The sequence below is a fragment of the Cebidichthys violaceus genome, unplaced genomic scaffold (assembly GCF_023349555.1).
Source record: "Cebidichthys violaceus isolate CVI_PGR_0920_01 unplaced genomic scaffold, fCebVio1.0.p SCAF_15, whole genome shotgun sequence".
NCBI lineage: Eukaryota > Metazoa > Chordata > Actinopteri > Perciformes > Stichaeidae > Cebidichthys > Cebidichthys violaceus.
In genome coordinates, this window is record NW_027176318.1 from 3,765,930 (window position 1) to 3,786,393 (window position 20,464).

General features: G+C 40.8%; 1 protein-coding gene and 1 long non-coding RNA gene across 4 annotated transcripts in view; one reads left to right on the plus strand and one right to left on the minus strand.

Annotated features, from left to right (window-relative positions):
- arhgef4 (Rho guanine nucleotide exchange factor (GEF) 4) overlaps positions 1-20,464 on the plus strand; it is a 128,230-nt gene that overhangs the window by 52,060 nt on the left and 55,706 nt on the right. The window contains exon 1 of one of the 3 annotated variants that reach the window (XM_068709631.1): positions 7,150-7,788. The exons of the other annotated variants lie outside the window; for them this stretch is intronic. Coding sequence (XP_068565732.1) covers positions 7,527-7,788 — 262 coding nt within the window. The 5' untranslated portion in view covers positions 7,150-7,526. Of the gene's footprint in view, positions 1-7,149; positions 7,789-20,464 lie in introns of those variants that run through there. 3 annotated transcript variants of the gene reach the window in all.
- Positions 1,445-3,595, minus strand: LOC137871720 (uncharacterized). Its single transcript, XR_011102836.1, has 4 exons — positions 3,392-3,595; positions 2,771-2,901; positions 2,503-2,595; positions 1,445-2,272 (listed from the first exon to the last, which is right to left on the minus strand). It is a non-coding gene; the product is annotated as an uncharacterized lncRNA (long non-coding RNA).

Here is a 20,464-nt window from a genome sequence, read left to right on the forward strand (position 1 = left end):
TTTAGTAGTAAAGCCAGCCTTACCATGCGCGTGCTACGCCTCCTCAGTAGTTTTTTTCTTACTACACTATACGATACTTTGATCCTTACTAAGGCTGTATGTTGCCCCATGCAAACCACACTATTCTCAAATATGCAGATGTCATATATGTGAGTTTCAAACATTTAGATATATTTAAACAAATAGATATAATCCATAGTGCTATTATGATAAATCAAACTCCAACAGTACTCTTCATACAATGATGCTCTAGGTACCCCTCTAGGGTAAGTTTTGCCCTCAGGGATGGCATGTTTGTTTCCACTTATTACAAAATAAACTTCCAGTGTATCTTTAACCCGTCAATCCTCCTCTGCCACCCGCCCTGCGCAGACATTTTAGCTCTTTATACGTCAGTTGCTATGAGACATGAATATACACACATTTTATAGCTTGAACTGCTGCTGGCAACACTAGACAACATCAGTGATGACAGTCCATATTTTATGTAACTGTGCAGCTTTATAATGTTTCATGAGAGAAGAACATCATGTCTAGTTGAGGCTAGCATTAACACAGAACCATTGCAGTTCTTTACTTAACCTGCTGCCTACAGTAAGTCCTCACTGTAAGGTCCCTCTTACCTTACAGATGTATGCAAACAGATACTAATGTGCCATCGGGGGCCTCATGCTATTTTAATTGTACACTCTTATTTTTTGAGGGGCCCTTGTGACGGAGAGGAAAGCAAGTTCTACATTTATCAGACAACATAAAACATATTAGTCCAGCCAAACATGAACTTTCCCTAAATAACTAGCCAATATATTCATTCTATTAGGGAATATCTTGCCAAAGGTAACAGGACTATGAACCTAACCTAATAGGTTAAGATTTGAACACACTTGGAACTATTTGTTTTCTTTCATCTCTCATTTTCATCAGTTTCTAGCCAAGCAGTACAACAAACTAAAATCCTAATATCAAGGTATATCAATTTAAACTTGATCCATGTAGGGAATATTATTTTGTATGACTGCCACCTAGTTGGTTCTTGTTGATGTGTACAACAGCCTTTCAGAAGCAGCTGTGTGGGCCTTAGTTTTATATTGTAGCATGTTAGGTCACTAAGCTTCTGTTAGCACCCAGTTACCAGTTTATTTATCTAAAATGAATGCAACAGTCCTGTAATAAGTTCTACCTTCATCATTGTTCAGTTTTGTTGAACTGTGTGATAGAGGTGTACATTTTGGAGGGGCCGCAGAAGTTGCGATAGGCAAGGCAAGTTTATTTGTATAGCACATTTCAACAACAAGGCAATTCAAAGTGCTTCACATAAAACCATTAAAAGCATCAAAACATAAGGCAAAAGAAAGGGAGATTTAAAAACAGTTAAAAACATTGATTGAAACATTAAAAACAGTCATTAAAACATTAAAAAGCTAAAAATAGAATAAAAGTTGGAATACGCTAGTAAAATGCAGAAATGCAGGAAATTGATTAATATCCTTGAATGTGGTTTAATTATAGGCAGCAGAAAACAGAAAAGTCTTCAATCTTGATTTAAAGGAGCTGAGGGTCTAATCAGACCTGCAGCTTTCTGGGACTTTGTTCCAGATATATGGAGCAAAAAAACTGAATGCTGCTTCTTCGTGTTTAGTTCTGACTCAGGGAACAGAAAGTAGACCAGTCCCAGACGACCTAAGGGGTCGGGATGGTTCATAGGGTAGCAGCAGATCAGAAATGTGTTTTGGTCCTAAACCATTCAGTGCTTTATAAACCAACAGCAGGATTTTAAAGTAATTCTTTGTTGGACAGGAAGCCAGTGTAAAGACCTCAGATCTGGAGTGATGTGATCCACTTGCTTGGTCTTAGTGAGGACTCGAGCTGCAGCATTCTGAATCAGCTGCAGCTTTCTGATTGACTTTTTACAGAGACTTCTACGGCTTCTCACAGTAGACTTGACATACATTATTTACATTGAAAGCTGGTTCTTCAAGGTTTGTAACCTTGGTTTTAGTTCACTGTGGCCCAACGTGAGAAGTACCTGCTGGATGAACTAGAACGTGAGCTTCATAGACTTGGAGTAGCTCAGATGCAGTGCGTATGCAAGTCCAAACAGAAGGCACATAGCTTTTGGCAGCTTTTGAATGTTGTCCATTACAACTTCTCCTTCAACGATGATCTTCAACGAGACTGGACTGAGATGTAGGGAAGATGAGCCCACAGCACCTTCTTTCTCAATGAGGATCCCAAACTCAATGTTGCGGAATGAGTCATCATCATCCGAGTCCTTAACAAATAATAACAATGTAAAAACACAATTATGACATTTCGCATTAAATAACTATCAATAATGTTGAATAATGTAGCCTAGTTACAGGAGAATCAGACGCATGAGGGAAGGTGAGAACTGTATTCTATAAAACTATGCTCACAAGGTTCATCAAATAATGGTGACAGTTGTAAATGATGCTGTGATGGTCCTTCTAGATACTCTTTCAGAAAGTAAGAGTTACTTACAAAGGCTGGTTTGTAGAAGTCTGTGGGACTGTCACCAAGGATTACAGGAAGCCCTCTCAGCACCAGTGTCCGAATATCAGTTGGCTCTGTAGTCTTTTGGGGAAAAACACAAGTTACACAGCTAGAATGACAAGAAATGATTGGTCTATAAGAAAGCTGAACCAACCAAAGACAATTTTGATTGTAACTACTACAGTAGCACTTTCTGTGTCATGTCAATATATCGGCTGTGAAAAATAATGCAAATGCATAATGGACATGTACCAACCTTGGTCTGTTGAGAAAGCTGTGCCTACAGCTGCCCAACTTTCCCTCTTTTAGATCGAAATATGTCGATAAGCCGAAGACGGTTCTGCTTGAGGTTCTTGCCCATTATGCGGTTGGACTCCATGCACACCTCTAAAGTACAGACAATGCTCCTGTATCACATTTCAAGACTAAATAATACTTTGCCAGTGGGCACCAGCGTGAGGTGAAGCCATCTGCAAAGTAGTGCCGGAAAAACACCCATAAATGTCCTTGCTGGATTTGAAATGTTCATTCTTTAGTTAATTAATTAGCCTCCTTGTTCCATCCCCAACAACATACAACTGACCAATATCCCAACCGTCATACCTTCTCTTCATTGGCCTTGGCAAGAGACATCAAATAATGATAAAAAAAGACATATACAGTATATATATGCAAAAACATTAGTAATATAACTCTCTTGAACATCAAATCGGTCGTCCGACCTGGGTATAGGGGCGAAAGACTAATCAAACCAGTAGCTGGTTCCCTCCGAAGTTTCCTTCAGGATAGCTGACGCTCACAGTTTTTCCCCTCTGCATTCACGTGAATATGGTGTATAGAAAGTGTTGAATCATAATTCTCGCGGTGCCCACGTTACCTGAAGGCAACATTGTTGAGGAAGGTCCTCAGCCTTCTTTGTGATGCTGTCACTCATGATGACACGCCCCTCTCAGTTGAAGCCACGCCCTCCACGCTAGATCAGGGTCAAAAGTCTGAACTGAAAAAAAACATCTGAAAGTGAAAAAAAGATTTGAAACCGAAAAAAAAAAAAAAATGTTATCTGAAAATACAAAATCTGAAAGTGAAAAATACAAGACCTCAAATATCAAAATATATATGAAAGTGAAAAATGAAAAAAAATAAATGTATTCAAAAAAATTCCAGAACTGAATCAAAATTATATTCAACCCAAAAAAACTTTTCATTCACTTATTTTTATTTTGAATACATTGCTGTATTTTTCAATGTTCAAGACCACAACTTGAACTTTCAGGTTCAAATAATTTTTTCAAATGATCAAAACTTTTGACCTGGATTTAGCTCCATAAAGCTCTACTTAAAACAAGCTGCACTGGAAGCAGTGCTGCAGGCTGGAAGCAGACCAGCTGAGGAAGACAGGAGCTGTGCAATGAGAAAAAAAGCAAATGTGAAAAATAATTAGAATACATGTAGTGTATTTGTGAAAAATAATTAAATTATAGAATAGCTATAATTTTGTGATTCTGTTTAGGCCAGCAGAGAAGGCTTTGCTGGCCCTGACGGCCCAACACTGCTGTAAACACACCGTTACAGGAGTCGAGTCTACTGAAGAGAACTGCATGGACACGTTTTTCCAAATCCTGTTGAGACATAAGTCCTCTAATCCTTGATATATTCTTCAGGTGATAGTAGTCTGATTTTGTAATTGTCGTGATATGGCTGTTCAGGTTGAGGTCTGAATCCATAACTACACCTAGATTTCTGGCTTGGTTTGTGGTTTTTTACATCAGTGATTGAAGCTGAGCGCTGACCTTCAATCGTTCGTCCTTGGTACCAAAAACAATTACTTCTGTTTAATTGAAGAAAATTCTGGCACATCCAGTTGTTTCATTTGTTAAATGCATTTACCCACCCTTGTATGGGATTATAGTCCCCTGGTGATATAGTTATGTCGATTTTTGTGTCGTGTGCATAATTATGATAACACATTTTGTTGTTTTCCGTAATCTGAGCTAGTGGGAGCATGAAGATGTTGAACAGAAGAGGCCCCAGTATTGAACCTTGGGGAACACCACATGTCATTTTAGTCAGCTCTGATGTGCAATTAGCTACAGACACAAAGTATTCTCGGTCCTTCAAGTAGGATTCAAACCAGTTAAGTGCTGTGCCAGAGAGTCCCACCCAGATTTTTTGTCTGTCTAGTCGTATGTCATGGTCGACCGTGTCAATTGCAGCACTGAGATCCAGTAATACTGAGGCCATGTCCATACTACTCCGTTTTCGTTTGAAAACACATGTTTTGCTACGTTTACACTGAGCGTCCACACTACGGCGGCGTTTTCGAGCACTGAAAACGGATGACTTTGAAAACACTCCCAAGGACGGATAACTTTGAAAACTCCGGGTAGCGTATTCGTGTGGACGGCCGAAAACAGATACGTTTGGAAACGATGATGCCCACACCCGTGTTCGCTACTTGATTGGTTATAAGCATTCATGATGTGTCCTTCCCTGATTCGTCACACCCATATCACGTGACCGGAAATCTTAAACAACAACATTGATTATCGATCGACTACTAGGTTACAAAATAACATGGACAACTGATTACAGGTGTTGCTAACCTTGTTGTCTTTACAAAGCAGCTGTTGTTCATTTAAAGTCTGCATTTCTGCGGAAGAAGCAGCTGTTATTGGAGCGATTAGCGAGCGGCGTGACCAGCGGCGTTATCAGACCTACAGAGCGGCCGTCTGAAGTCACCAGCAGAACTACGAGTGAGAACAGACAACAACGAAACCGAGAGGGAACGAGTGAGAGGCGTGTGTTGACCACATTTATAGATCCTTAATCTAGTAAACTATTATGTGTAAGTATTGATTTTAAAGTAAATGTGATGAGAGAGAGAGAGAGAGAGAGAGAGAGAGAGAGAGAGAGAGAGAGAGAGAGAGAGACCCGCAGAGCTGACGTTAAGTCTGAAAAATAAAACTTCTAAAACTTTCCACAAACTGTGTCTGTTTGAGTTTATAGAGGAAGATTTTAGAGAAGATCTTAAGTATCAAACACGACCTTTCATTATTAAAGACTACTTTATTACTCTGTTGTTTTTTTTGTAACTAAGCAACCAATCTACTTCCTGTTTACATCGGCGCATGCCCAGTGTACGTGAAGAGTCACGTGATATTTGTTTTCAGTCGTGTTAGTCTGGACAGAGATTATTTCGAAAACGATGCTGAAACGCCGTGTGGACGGAGATCGTTTTCGTTTAAAAACAGAGTAGTGCGGATGTAGCCTAAGACTGAAATTCTGCCACTCTCTTGTCGTTGAAAACCTTAACAAGAGCAGTTTCAGTACTGTGGTGCTGTCAAAAGCCTGACTGGAAGACATCAGACGAATTAACAGTCTGTATCATGTATACATAGTATAATACTGCTGCAGTGACGTTAACCTCACCATCATCATCATCATCATCATCATCATCCTTTCAGTGACAGTACACACCTGGGTCGTGGTTCCTGAAAGCATCACCTGTCTGGGACACATTGGCACATTTAGCCAAATGGCAAAAAAATTTAACATTTGTCCTCGCTATGTTGTCTAGATTTGGAGATAACGCAGATCATGTTGTGAAGGATAGGTATTTCCAGAGAAAGCCGCTGTTCTGTGGGTTATCCAAACTAACCCACAGAACTAGCACTGTCTGTACAAAGCTGTGATAACCTCAATTGTATTGGGGTGGAGGCAGAAACAGCAATTTAACAGCAGCTGGAAATCAGTTTTTTGTTGACCTTAGGTGTCTTAACTTTGAAACGGCAGTGTTTAGGTGATTGATCATCACAAAATTAAAACTATTTTTTCAGTTAATGGTTAGCATTAAATGACATGTCAATATTGCACTGGTCCCAGACTCTCAAATGTAAATGTTAGCTATTTGTCTGAGCCTTCTATGACAGTAAACTGTTGCCACCAGTTTGGGGAAATGTGGTGTTTCACAATTTTTTTGACATGCTTTGGAGCAATCTGTTAATCTGCTAATTAGTGAACAATTGGAAGATAATTAATAATGATACACTCATCAGTTGCAGGTGTATATCTAACTTGGCCTGTCTCTCAGTACTCAGTGACATCACTGTTCACTGTGGTCAGAAGTGCAACACTCACTCAACCAGAGAGGGCAGTAAACAGCCTATTATAAAACAATCTGAGCCACTATCATCCCCCTCCACTATGGCAATACAAGCTTTATTTATTTATTTTTTTGGTCTGGTATTATTAAAATTTGGATAGTACTATATTGGCTTAGTAGGCTACAATCCATTATATATAAGAATCAATCACTGATTTTGTGAATAAAAACATTGCTTGGTGTCTGTTTGACCAAAATGATCTATTAGAATATAATGTATTACATAGATGCTGCATGTTGAACATTATCAACATAAAAACAGAGCCAGTATGTCCGAAAATTCTAAACGCCTGATCTAAATATCTGCTCTGTAACTCGCTGAACCAACACAGAGTGAGCACTGTGTGTGTTTGGGAGGCGGAAGAAGGTGGTGGGGGCTGTTTTCATCTCCTCTGGATGGATAGGCTACTGCACCATTAGTGAGCCGTCAATGCTGCAGAACCCCCCTACAGGACCCCCACTGATGTCAGCCGAGAGAGAGAGAGAGAGAGAGAGAGAGAGAGAGAGAGAGAGAGAGAGAGAGAGAGAGAGAGAGAGAGAGAGAGAGAGAGAGAGAGAGAGAGAGAGAGAGAGAGAGAGAGAGAGAGAGAGAGAGAGAGAGTAGCGCTGCTTCAGCTCTGCTCTACTGTGAATGGAAGAAGGAAGCAGCAAGTTGACAGCTGGAGCTTACCTCAGCGAATAGTGCCGCAGATATCACCAAGGAGGCTTCCTCCTCTTTTTACTCCTCCTCCTCTGCGCTCTCGCCCTGGGAATAACCACCTGCTCAGCCGCCTCGCCTCCTCTTCATTTCCACTTATTTCCTCACTCCCCACTTCTCTTTCCCCCCTTTCTGTGGTGCATTTAAATCGGGATGCGGACCCAGCAGGGCTTGGAGGGGGGCGTGTCCCTGCCTGGGGGGAGCTGTGGCAGCAGCGGCAGCTCGGGGCTGTCGCCTGGGTCCGACTCGGACGGAGGGAGCCCTACAGGCGGAAGGGTGGACAGCATGGTGGACGGAGGTCTCGGGGTGGGTGGATGTATGGGTGGAGGAGGCGGAGGAGGAGGTAGCTTGGGTGGAACTCTGAGGGGGGTGCTGTCTCGCTATTGGAGCTTGGAGAGTCTGCATTCGACCACAGGTAAGTGCCTTCCACACACGATGCAGGTCTGTGCAGATCTCCCTCCAGATCACTGGAATGCTGAGGCCTATGTTATTAAAAAGTCTCCTTTTCATGCACATGGGTAGGCCATGCTCTCTATGCTATATGTGACTACACCAGCAGACCGACACATTGCCATGACGTTTGTTTTTCAGGGTTGGATTGGATGTACTGTGTGTGTGTGTGTGTGTGTGTGTGTGTGTGTGTGTGTGTGTGTGCGTGCGTGCGTCACTCCAGCCAATGGGCTGACACTCACCAACAGGGTCCGTGCTGTGTTGATGTGTTTGGGTGGACAGACTGCTTCGCTTTCTAGTCATGCAGAAAGAGACAGAAAATGCCAACAGCGTCGCCTTTTACAGTTTCTTTCAATCCGTATGTCTGCTACACACATGCCCGCATATGTGCTCTCTGTGTTTGTTGCACTCAAGATCCTCAGGTAGCTTGAAGAATCAGGAGTCAGGACTTGGGCTGGGTATCATTTGAAGTTATTCAAAGTCATTGCTGAGATGAAATGCATATTTTGGGACATTTCTGTCAGGTTATTTGAAAGTGACAGCACGTAGATGAAAGAGAGAGAGGAGAAAAGGAGGAATGACATGAGCAACAAAGTTTCCCATGCATAGTCAAACCAGCAACATCAAGCCGTGGCCACCAGGACGCTAATGTTAAAGGCCACTTTGCTCCATATCCTATTCTAAGAAAAATAAACATTTAACAAAAAGGTTGTTTGAACAAATCTCTTTTGCAAACACAATATATCTGTAATGTAAACTCAAATCTAACATAAAATATTATGAAACCAACATTTCCCAAAGGTTCCCAGAGCCCAAGGATGTCATCTTCATATTGATTGCTTTATTTGACTAATAGCCCAAAAGTCTAAGATATTACATTTTCATGTCATTTACAAAGACATCAAGTTTTCTGACAGTCGAGAAAATGGAGACACGTTTGACTTTTTCACTTGATACATAACTTAATGATTAATGAGATTTGTTAACGAGCCCTCTTCTCTCCTAGAGGCAAAAGGCTGAAAAAAAAGAAAAAACTAAACTGCTAAAGGTAAATGGACTGTACTTGTATAGTGATTTTCTAGTCTTCCGACCACTTAAAGCACTTTAACACTACATGTCATTATTCACACCCACTCATACACTGATGGCAGGGGCTACCATGCCCATCAGGACTAACTAACATTCATACCCATGATGTCTTGCCCAAGGAGCCAGGAATCGAAACACTGAGCTTCTGTAGGGACGACCCATTCTACCTTTGGCTCTACCTTCTGAGCCAACGTTGCCCTAAGCAGTACCTGCCTTCATGTGATTTGGTGTGGTTAAGCTACAGTACATGTAAATCACTTGAATTTATTAAGTTGCAAATGAATGTATTATATTAATGTCCATATAGATAATAGAAGAAGCCTATATATAAACTCAAACACTTGATTCCTCCAATCTTCTTCAACAAACCAGTTAGAATGGAGAAGATAGCTGAGAACACATTTTGTTGTTAAGCAGTTTCTCTGAGCATTGCATTAAGGTTAGGCAAAGGCAGAGTGCAGTTTCTATTATGTATTTTATTTCACTTTTATTCAACCAGGAAGTCTCTTGAGGGAGACCTGACCAGAAAGACAGAACGACATACAGTTTAGATATAAATAAAACACATCAGACAGGAAATACAATCATCAGACACACAAGGATGAGACTACCTCCAGCTCAAATAAAGCAGTTCATTTTCTCAATTACATGGACTACTCTTAACATGGCTTTACAATTTATGTAGGGGAGACTGCTGGAGGTCTGCGTCAGGAGATTACACATGAGGGGAGTTTCTCCAGCATGACATTGTACATAAAAATATACAAGTGAAGATGTCTCTGTAGACTTAGTGACAGCCAGTCTACCAAATTTAAAGTGCACAATGATGAGTACAGGAACCAGTATTATGAATCATAAAGCACTGTGGTAGTATGTATTTAGACAACTTCCCCTGCAGTTCAAAATGCTTCAAAATGCTGCTGCCTCCACCTTTTTTCTGGCTAACGTGGTAACGAAACTATGCCTTTGTAGGGAAGGACTTAGGTCAGCTTTTAAATATTTCTGGACACATAATACACACACAGAGAGAAGCCTTTAACTCCCAGCACTTTGTAAACGTATAGAACTTTAAACCACTCATGAGTTTAGCAACAATACATGGACCTGAAGGTATCTCCAGATGAACAACATCATGGGTTCCCACATCTTTTGGGAGGCAGCCTCTTGTTGCCTCTTGTTGTCTATAGCAGTTCTTAATGACCACCCTCTTTTCAAACACTGTTAGATGATCCAAAGAACGCTTTATTTGATGACTCAGGCCCGTAGGTGCCTGAACTCAACTAAACCTTACTTATAATGGTGGTGGAACAGAAAGCCCTCATATGAATCAATACTGCCAAATAATCCCGACATGCTGATAGGAGCATTAGATAAGACTCGAAGACTTGTTTGTCAGAAAACATGTACAAGTATCTACCTAAGGCTCGTTTTGTGTTGCAGAGGGAGTGAAGGGCAGTTTGGGGTTGAGATTTCTATTGATGAGATCAGAAGAGAAGTTTAATGTGATTTATGTTGGAGGATGTTTTCTCTTCTTTTATAGGAAGCAGGGGCAAGTGAAATGGCCCTCCAGTTAGTGCTGGCAAAGTGACAGAAGGACTTCCTTCTCATGTACGGATTAGTCACACCAGAAAATGGCTCAGCAAAATTAATTTGCAACTCATGGAAGAGAAAAGCACCACTGGCATCGCTGTTCTTTCAGCAGAGCAGGCTTATGTAAAATTGCAAAGTGCAAAACACCTTATATGTTGCTGTCAAAGGTACAGTAAACACTTTTGAAGGTTTGAATTCACCGTTCTAATTCTAGTCAAGCTCTTTGACAAAGTGCACCGGAAATGCACCCTGCCTCTTTGAGTGAATCCATCGATTCTATTCGTAGAAATGAATTCATTTTGGCATGCAATGTTTCTGTTTTAGATTATGGTGCAGTGGGTCCTGAAAAGCAAGAGTTAACTAAACTTATCTTGTTACTTAAGGGTCCCAAATTTGCAACACCTTATGAATGCAATTCTGCTCATCATCTGAATATTTTTCCCTCTCTGTAACCATATACAATGTTCACTGTGATGGGACATGTTATAAAGATTTTTAAAGTAGGAATGAAATCAATGGCTACAAAGTAGGAACAACTCAACAAAAGACTTTTCATCAGTTGTTGGAATCTGGCTGCAAAGATCTGTCCCCATTCAGAAACAAGAATATTATTGAGGTCCAACACTGATGTTGGTGATAAGGTCTGGCAGTCAAGTTCTTCCTCACTTCCTCTTCCTTCTCCTCTTTGAGCATGGGGCATTAGTCATGTGTTTCCTTTTTGGGGATTTATGGTGTATGGTGCTTGTTTCTGCTTTCTGTCTTCGCACTGGAAGATAACATACTGTACCAAAGAATTACCAACAACTTTGTAATAGTAATGTGTTTTGTATGTTGAAACAACAAAGGGACACACAAAGTTGAAAGCACACAACTCTCTTATTAAGTATCTTGGTTTATTTTCACTTCATTGGAAGTGAAGGGCCTGTACCAAACCAGGAAAACACAAACCCAGAACAAATGTATCTGGACAGGGGTTTCCACATACATTTGACAAAATAGTTGTTGGGACTTCACCATGTGGCTGAAACTGAAAAGCCTGGACTGGTTTAACCACGCCATTCTTCATCAGGCGTTAAAATCTCACCAATGTGTGAGATTTGGTTCAAACCAGTTTACTGGTGCCTCATTGGACGAGGGCCACAGGAACCCCAGGAAGCTTCTGTGACATGGCCCTGACGTCACTGAGACTATAAACATCAGTGCATACCTTTTCTCTCTGCCATCCGACTTGGCTTGGATGAAAGGAAGCAGAACCAACATTGTTGCTTTTTTTTTTAAGAAAACCCAAAGAATAGTTCTACATTGCTGGTTGAACAATAGACTGTTTTGGATCCCGAAGGAGGAGCAGATAACTTGCCCCATTCTCCTCAACTTTAACCTTAAGTTAGCTGTACTGTTATCGTGTTGTTGTGTATTTTTACGGACCGCTAAGTTCGTTCAGTGCTGTGTAAAATTACGGTTGTTTCAATGCTGTTGTAAAAGTGCTGTTCAATGCGGCTGTAATAGTGTTGTGTTTGGATCAGTCACCGCGAGTCAGATTGGTAACTGTAACTTTATCAGTTGAAAGACCAGTGCCGCAGCGGCCAAATCTGAGTTCACCAGTCGGCTTTCTGTGTGATAGAGAAACAGTTGCTGTATTTTACTGCGGCAGTGAGGATCTGCCTTGCTTTGAGTGTTTCTTTCCTTTTCCTTATTGTTTAAACTGACCCACGTACACATACTCATACAATACATATAGTCTGTGCTGTTACAGACACAGACACAGACACACACACACACACACACACACACACACACACACACACACACACACACACACATTAACCCACAGGTAGTATGCTTGTATTTGTATAGTAGTTTGTTGGTTTATGATATTATTGACTTGATCAGTAACGATAAGTAAATAAACTCTGTTATACTTTAAAGAGTAGTTTTCTGTGATTACTTTGTGCATGTGTGTTGTGACAATACCTGGTTGTTGTAGTCAGTGCTTGGATTCTAATCTCCACTGTTCACTCTGAATGTGGAATAGTACCTTAACTATTGACATTTTAAGTGAACACCAATTTTGAGGCTTAATTTATAGTTTGGTTATTGATCCCTGATCCCAGGGTGGATCCCAACATAGTGTAAGTAGATTTTAGTCCTGAACCTTGAGTCTATTCCCTCAACCCTTTTTAGAATACATTTTCCTCCATTTACCATCATACACCATTGAGCTGCTGTCTCCCAGCAACGCTGCGTCCCGTCCTCTACAGGGCTTTGTCAGGCTTGACCCCAAACCACCATTACCCATGTCTCTTTCTTGCACTCAGTGCTGTACGTCCCCATTGAAAGTACAATTAGTCCTCATGATGTTTCATGTGTGAGGTCATGTGTGTAAATATGGCTGTGACTGGCCCATGCTCGTTGTAACTCTTGCCTCTGTGTGGGCCTGTAAATCAAAGCAGGGCCAGCTGACAACTGTGCCACACACACACACACACACACACACACGCACACAACTGCCAAATATCCTCATCTGTGGGGCAAGAAAGAGTGGGGGAGGAGGGCGGGATGTCTGAAAGCATCCATCACAAAAAATGGGAGGCACAGGGCTCTCTGGGAAATAGGTCGCTGTGGAACAGCCATTCAGCCTGAGGCGTCTTCGTGTTCTACCTCTGCTGAAGTTACTTAGTTGAGATGGGGGCAGGGGAAACAAAGAACAGCAATGACTTCCTTCCTTGAACTACTTGTCATCTAATTCATCACCTTAGCTGAACAGTCTGCGTTAATAGGGCATGACCAAAGAAAGTGATCTTTCCTGGCCATAAGGCATTGTGTCAAGTTGAGGACATTAAAGTAAAATAGCCAGCACAGCCACCTGCTGCCATCAAGTTTGTGTTAGACACCAGGGGAAAGCGCTCACAGTCTGAAAGCATGCCAATGAAAGCCACAAATACATGTAAACCAGACAAAACATTTGAGTTTTGCATGGCAGAGAGAATTATACCTTTTACCAAAACAAATAATTTGGTTTATACCTTCAACATATTTTGGGTTGTTTTTGTACACAAATTACACGACAAGAATTAGAGATGGACTGATTAGTCAGTTTGAATGATTGATTGACGCATATAGGACGTTTTACAAACTATTGTTATAGGTGGAGCTCCGATGGTGGCCGATGGCTGCACAGCCGCTACCCCTCACTCCAGGACGTACAGTAGAGCTCTGCATGGAGGCTCCATACACAATGTAATCCATCAAATCACACTTCAGGATGTTTTCTTACTGATTACTAATTCAATTCCGAGTCACAAAAACCTGGTTAATTATAAACACTGTTTGAAAAAGTGGCCAACTTGCTGCAGAGGTAAAGCTTGTCATAAACTCGGTGATGAAGAGGCAATTCATTTTCACTTTTCTCTTTCAAAAATGTAAAGTTCCTCCCACTTTGATTTTCTTATGGTTGGTTTGATGTTCAGTGATCCAGATGTATCTATTCATTTAGGTAAATATTACTTTGATGTTATATTCTTGGGAGGATCAAGTAGATTGCGACAAACTGAAAAAATCAGAAGGCTGTAGATGTTATTTCAGAATTATCTCTTAACAACTGTTCATTCTGTTTGCTCATCTCATTTTCTGGTTGGAACTACAGGTTGTGAACATCAATCAGGCTGACACGCAACTTTTTCTACCTTGTCACCCAATGAAAGGTGATTAAATACTATTTTTTTTGGGTACTTGTTCAAAATTAACTAAATCAGATTTGATATGGAATAAAAAAAAAAAAATCTGATTTGATACTGGATTTGAATGTGAAAACATCAACTCTTGAAGGGCATCACACAGAGAATCACCCTAAAGACCAATGTTAATCCATATTGCAAAACATTGTCCTTATCTCTGGCAACGATCAATACAACATTGTTGAACGTTTCCCTCCGGTGAACATGAGTGTCAAACCAGAAGCACCATCTGAAGTGCTGGGAGCAATTAACTCTGCTTAATGGCATAGTTGTCTCTAACCAGCCCATTACGTCATGGTGGTTCCATAAAGAGATGTCGTTTGGGGGCACATGATGTCATGAAGCAAATGAGAGGTTTTTCCTCAAATCAATAGTCTCCAGTGTTTTTCCTTCAATGATGATTGATCAAACAGTAAATTAGAACTGAAATATTGGTTTGTTTTTCCTCTCAGAATCATTCATAATCTTTTGAAAGCAGATCATAATGTCCTATTAATGATGTAATTCATGATGCTCATTATTTATGATAATTTATATTACCTAGTGTTCTGGTTCTGTCACCCCTCTCTATTTGTGTGGGGACAAATGTAAGTACATTCTGATGACACCTGTGCTTGGTAGTGGTTTATGTGATTGGCATTGCTTTAATACAAGTGGAACCAGTAGTCTAGTAGGGTCCAGCTGCTAGGGGGACATATGGAGGCCAACAATAATCATTTCCATCCTAATTATATGCCTTGAGAACCAATTGTTTTATTTTGAACCAAAATATTCACTGCTACTTATTAAATCAACAAAAATAAACTTTGTATTTTTGCTGCTTTGTTGTAGCATAAAAATATCTAAAAGGTAGGATGGTGACCATGGTAAACATACCAAACATCAGAATGTTAAAAGTTCTAAATTCAATATTCAGAACATTTATAGCTCATCAAACAACTATCATCTATGTAAAGACATGGAGGAGTAAAGTCTACCTGAGCAGAGAAGGAAGTCTCTCTCTCCCTCTGTGTGTGTTGTTATGAGAGCTTCTCCTTGCTTTGTTGATACAGCCGGCCGGCTGCATGTGCATGTTTGTGCATGTTGGTGCACGTGAACGTGCACACCTTTGTACCAGATTAAACGTCAATTACTGAACAGCAGATGCAGTCTTTTGAATATTGTGTTTACACTTAATTGATTTTTTATTTTCTCTTCATGTCCTTGGAGTCTCCTCACTGTGAGGTGCATATAACAAACCTCTATCATGTGGTGCAGCATTAAAAAACTTGATTTAGCATAACAATGTGTAATCAAGAGCCTCCCTGTGGCTGGCTGCACCTAAACCACACTGAAATGACCTTTGTTGGAGGAAGACGAGAGGATGAAGAAAAGATTGCCTCCTAGTCTCTGCTCTCTCATTGGGAGGAGGATAGTGAGTAGTCTTTCCCCTTCAAATAGATTTCATCTGATGGCAAAACATGACAACCCAGGCTGAGAAGAACTGAGGCCGAAACTCTTGTCCTTTCTCTTTCTGTGACTCTCTTCATCCCATTCGTCGCTCTCTGGCTTGCCTTGCTCTCACCTCGTTGCCCGCTGTGAAGAGCAGAAAAGCGTGAGCAGGTTTTGCATGAGGTTTGATGGTACAGCGGCCTACATGCTGGCTGCTCACTTTCGTGTTGATTGATAGGCAGGCAGACTGGCAATTAACAACAAGTTGACAAATGTCTATAGCTGCCAATGCATCCCTTCAGGTCAGATGGTCCATTTGCACAGCCAGACCTGATTTAACGCAAACATGAAAGCTTCTTCTTTGTCAATGTCCTTTTTATTTTTCTATATGAAGTACAGCATTTTAAAACAATTAGTCACTAGGAGCAGTCATTTCCCTACAGTCTTGTCTATAACATGGTGTTGATACATCTTTCCATGAGTCAAGTAGCATCTTCTCTAGAGCTGCAGTTTACAGCTTATAATTGGTGTTCAAGAGGTTCCTGGTCTATGTATGAACACAAACCATTAGACAGTCCAACATTAAATGTTACTATTTGAAATAGCTGTTGTCTTGAGTCAGAAACACGATGGCTAACCAAATTAGTCTGGTTTAAAACTGATTTACAGAACAAATTTGAAGTCAATACCAATGTTTTAAAGTGAAGGCAGTGGTCAGAGACGTAGAACAACTTGCTGTTGAATTCTTAGTAATTGTCCATGGTTAATATCAAATTATAGTTTGGGTTTAGTTATCAAAGGGATGTTTCACCCAAATTATGAAAATAAAATACCTAAACTAAAAAAACGTAGGTGTTTTTCATTATGAACTGACGTGATTGGCAAACGTCCATTACCTTTTTCCAGTCTCGTTTTTAGGAGCAGGCCGACGTCTAGTTCATCAGCAGAGGAGAAAACACCTCCTTTCTCTCATTTCCCTGCTGGAGAAATACTCTGGGTCACTCTGTGCAGGTAACGACCTGATCGGCACCATGTCTCTGGCTAAATCCAGCAAACTATCCATGCACGCACAGGGCCGAATATTCCTAAGTTTCTGCCTCACCGGTGTTTCCAGTGGCTGGCTCCTCATGGCAGCGGCCTTGTGCGCTCCGCATTCATTCCACTTTAAGCCGCTCATCAATCAAGGTAAAGACATTAATCACTGTGTCGCACACGGACTGTCTTCTCAATCAGATAAATATGGTCAGACTGCTGTCAGTAGTTTTGGGTGTTGTCCAAACCGTAACATTGTTTCATTCTCTTGGCATTCCTCTGTTCAATGGGAAAACTATTACCGTAAATTCTGTAATAGCGGCGGGCCTCAATTACCTACCTCTACTACAAGAGTATCTATAAGGCTTGTTTGAAGCAGAGATAGTAGACACATGCAGTCAGGATGTATTTAACCCCTCTGTTTCCTAAGGGTTTTAGAATATCCAGTGTTTGCAGTGTTACAGGCTCACTTTGGTGAAGCTTGAAGAAATTGTCATGGTAAAAACAACTTGCAAGGTTCTCATCCATACCTTAAAACCTCTTGAACCCTAGCCCTATTTGTAGGCCTCTGCTCGAAAATTGCAGTAGAGTATTTACAACTACAAGCTGTATTTTAATAATTTTGGATGTGTAAATATCAGTATATATGTTACTGGTTAAGAGTAAATGAAGATGGCACACAGCACAAATTGAACATTTTCAGATTTGCCTAAAAAAAGAAGCACTTTCAAGATGATTATTTCTTAGGAGTGATGTAGCTTGAAGGTTTAAACCTCTCCCAGATCATAGGACAATATGTGAACAGTCTCTATGCAAATATTGACTTTAATAAAATGAAGCACAACAAAATTAGAGAGGTTTTAGTACAGAGATTTCAGGCAAGGTCTCCAAAATTTGCACATTTACACATTTTGCATAATGTGTGCCATTTTAATTTTCTCATGTACCAAACTATATATTTCACTTGTATATATCACTAATGGTGTTCAATACATCCAAATACAGCAGTTATGGCTTTATTTGAAGGCCAGAATCCTCTGTGAGCCCTCTCTCTATCTCTCTGTTCATTCAAAAAAATTTCAGATTCCAGCCCTTCCCTTCTGCTCAGAGCTGTAGCTCAGCCCCCCTTTGGACGATTTCAGTCATTGACACCTCCTTCGGTGTGTTAGAGCCAATAGAAGTAAGCAGTAACCACGTAGAGATGATTGATAGCACTGTTAGCCAATCAGAATCAAAAAAGTGCCGTCCATTGTGAAGCGTAAAATCCGATTCGCTGAAAGTTAAAACCCTCCTCACTAGATTCACGAAAATACCCGAAATCTGTCGAGTGAGACACAGGATATCCAGTAAACAAGTAGCACGGCGAGAATTAGTGCAAATATTTGTTTTTCCTCTCCAAAACGACAACAGTAAGGTGCATTTTTTGATCATAATTGATATTGTGGTTTGCTTTGCTGGTGTTGTTTTGCTCATAACTCGGTGATGGGGAAATTTTTTCGCTACAGCAGCATTATGATACAGGTAAAGCAATAAAATGAACACAGTAAAAAATATTAAATACAAAAATTAAAATATAAAAATGAAAATGCACAATGTATAAAATAAAAAAGAACAGAGTGAAAATATTAAATCTAAAATGCACAACATATACAATGAAATAGAAACCTATTAAAATGAACTAACTAAACAATAGTGCTAAGATTTAACCCAACAACAAACAAACAACAGTGTAACAGTGTTATAGTTGTGTGAATGATCTGGCCAGAGGTGATTTATTGTAAAGTCTTATTGCAGTGGACAGGAATGTTCTTCTGTATCTGTCCTTGTGACAGTGGAGCTGGAACAGTCTGTTGGAGAAAATGCTGTCAAAGTTTCCTCAAGAAAAATAGTTGACTATTCCCCTTCTTGTACACGGCATTGATGTTGGTTTTCAGTTGGTCTTCACTGTGTCAGAACCACAGTGGTTCAGACCAATCATAGTCCTATGAGGGGATACATGCAGCGGCAGGTGTGGTTTAGGTGTATGTGCCGTGACGTGAAGAGGCGACTGTTCTTTCAATAGCATCAGTTATATCTGAGCTGGAGAATATTTCTATATTGAAAGAAGAGCAAAGAACTGCACTTAAGGCTTTTCTCTTTTCTCTTCTCCTGACTAACTTGTTCCTGCCACGTATTTTTTTAAAGTGCCTGCCCTTTTCCAAACAGTCTCCAATGACGGCTATCTAACTAATGATAGCTGACAGCTGTTCTGGTGCCTCAGCAATTCAACACAATCATTACAATCTGCATTTCTTCTTCCACGAGCCTCTCATTGACAGCTCTAATGAGTGCTGGTCCTGGCAAAAATATTGATATGCAAACACATGTTAGAGGGCATATTCTATACGCTTGTATATTCTATACACTTTTGGGAGTGCCAATAAGGCTCCTGCACAGATGCCCAGTTCCACAGTGATTGAGATTTACCAAAAGCAGGCATACAGGCGTCTTTAAAAGTCTGAAGAAAATAATGCGTATGACTGTTCTTGTGGATACACTCCATTTTTGTTGTGAATCCACACAGAGTTTTATGCAGAGTGCAGCGGTGAAATAAAAATGACTGGGAGTTTATTTTTCTGCATCACTGATGGATTTCAAACTTGTTTTGTTGTTGAAACCTTCATTAATGGCTGTTGTGAGCACAAGTCACATGGACTCCACTGATATATTTTCATATCAATTTATCATTTAACGTTTTTGAAAAGTGAATTATGCTGCGCGTTTCATAAAATAGAAGCAGGGCAAGCGACCAAATGTCATTCATTAATCCATCATTGATGTAGCCTATGTGGGAACTGACAATACCCTTCTTCATGATTTTCCAATTTGCCGCTTCATTTCCATATTGGTTTTGTGATGTGTTCAATCAATACAGAGAAGACAGAGAAAATAACAGAGAGCTTCAGTGTTAGTGGCATCACAGCAATGTTTACCTTTCCCTCCTCGGCTTGTCCTTCATCCGCCCATCCCCCCCTTTCACTCCTCTTCTCCATCCTGGCCTTCCTCTGATAATAATGCAGGCGAAGGTGTGCAGCCGCAGGAGGAGAAGGGATTGTCATGGTTTTTTTTAACACTTTATAATAATTACATGCTATGAAGCATTAGTTAAGTATAGTAAACACTTAATTCATCATTTGTAAAGCATTGTTCCTACATTAACACTCATTAGTATACAATTTATAACAGTTCTAAATGTTTTATACTTGATTAATAAGCTTGTGTATTATGTGTTTCGTGATTGTGTTTTCTCATCTCATCTCATCTTCAACCGCTTATCCGGGATCGGGTCGCGGGGGCAACAGCTCCAGCAGGGGACATCAAACTTCCCTTTCCCGGGCCACATTAGCCAGCTCTGACTGGGGGATCCCGAGGCACTCCCAGGCCAGTTTGGAGATATAGTCCCTCCACCGGGTCTTGGTCCTCCCTTGGGGTCTCCTCCCAGCCGGTCGTGCCTGGAACACCTCCCTAGGGAGGCGCCCAGGTGGCATCCTTACCAGATGCCCGAACCACCTCAACTGGCTCCTTTCCACGCAAAGGAGCAGCGGCTCTACTCCGAGTCCCTCACGGATGACCGAACTTCTCACCCTATCTCTAAGGGAGATGCCAGCCACCCTCCTGAGTAAACCCATTTCGGCCGCTTGTACCCGCAATCTAATTCTTTCGGTCATGACCCAGTCCACATGACCATAGGTGAGGGTAGGAACGAAGATTGCTCGGTAGATTTTT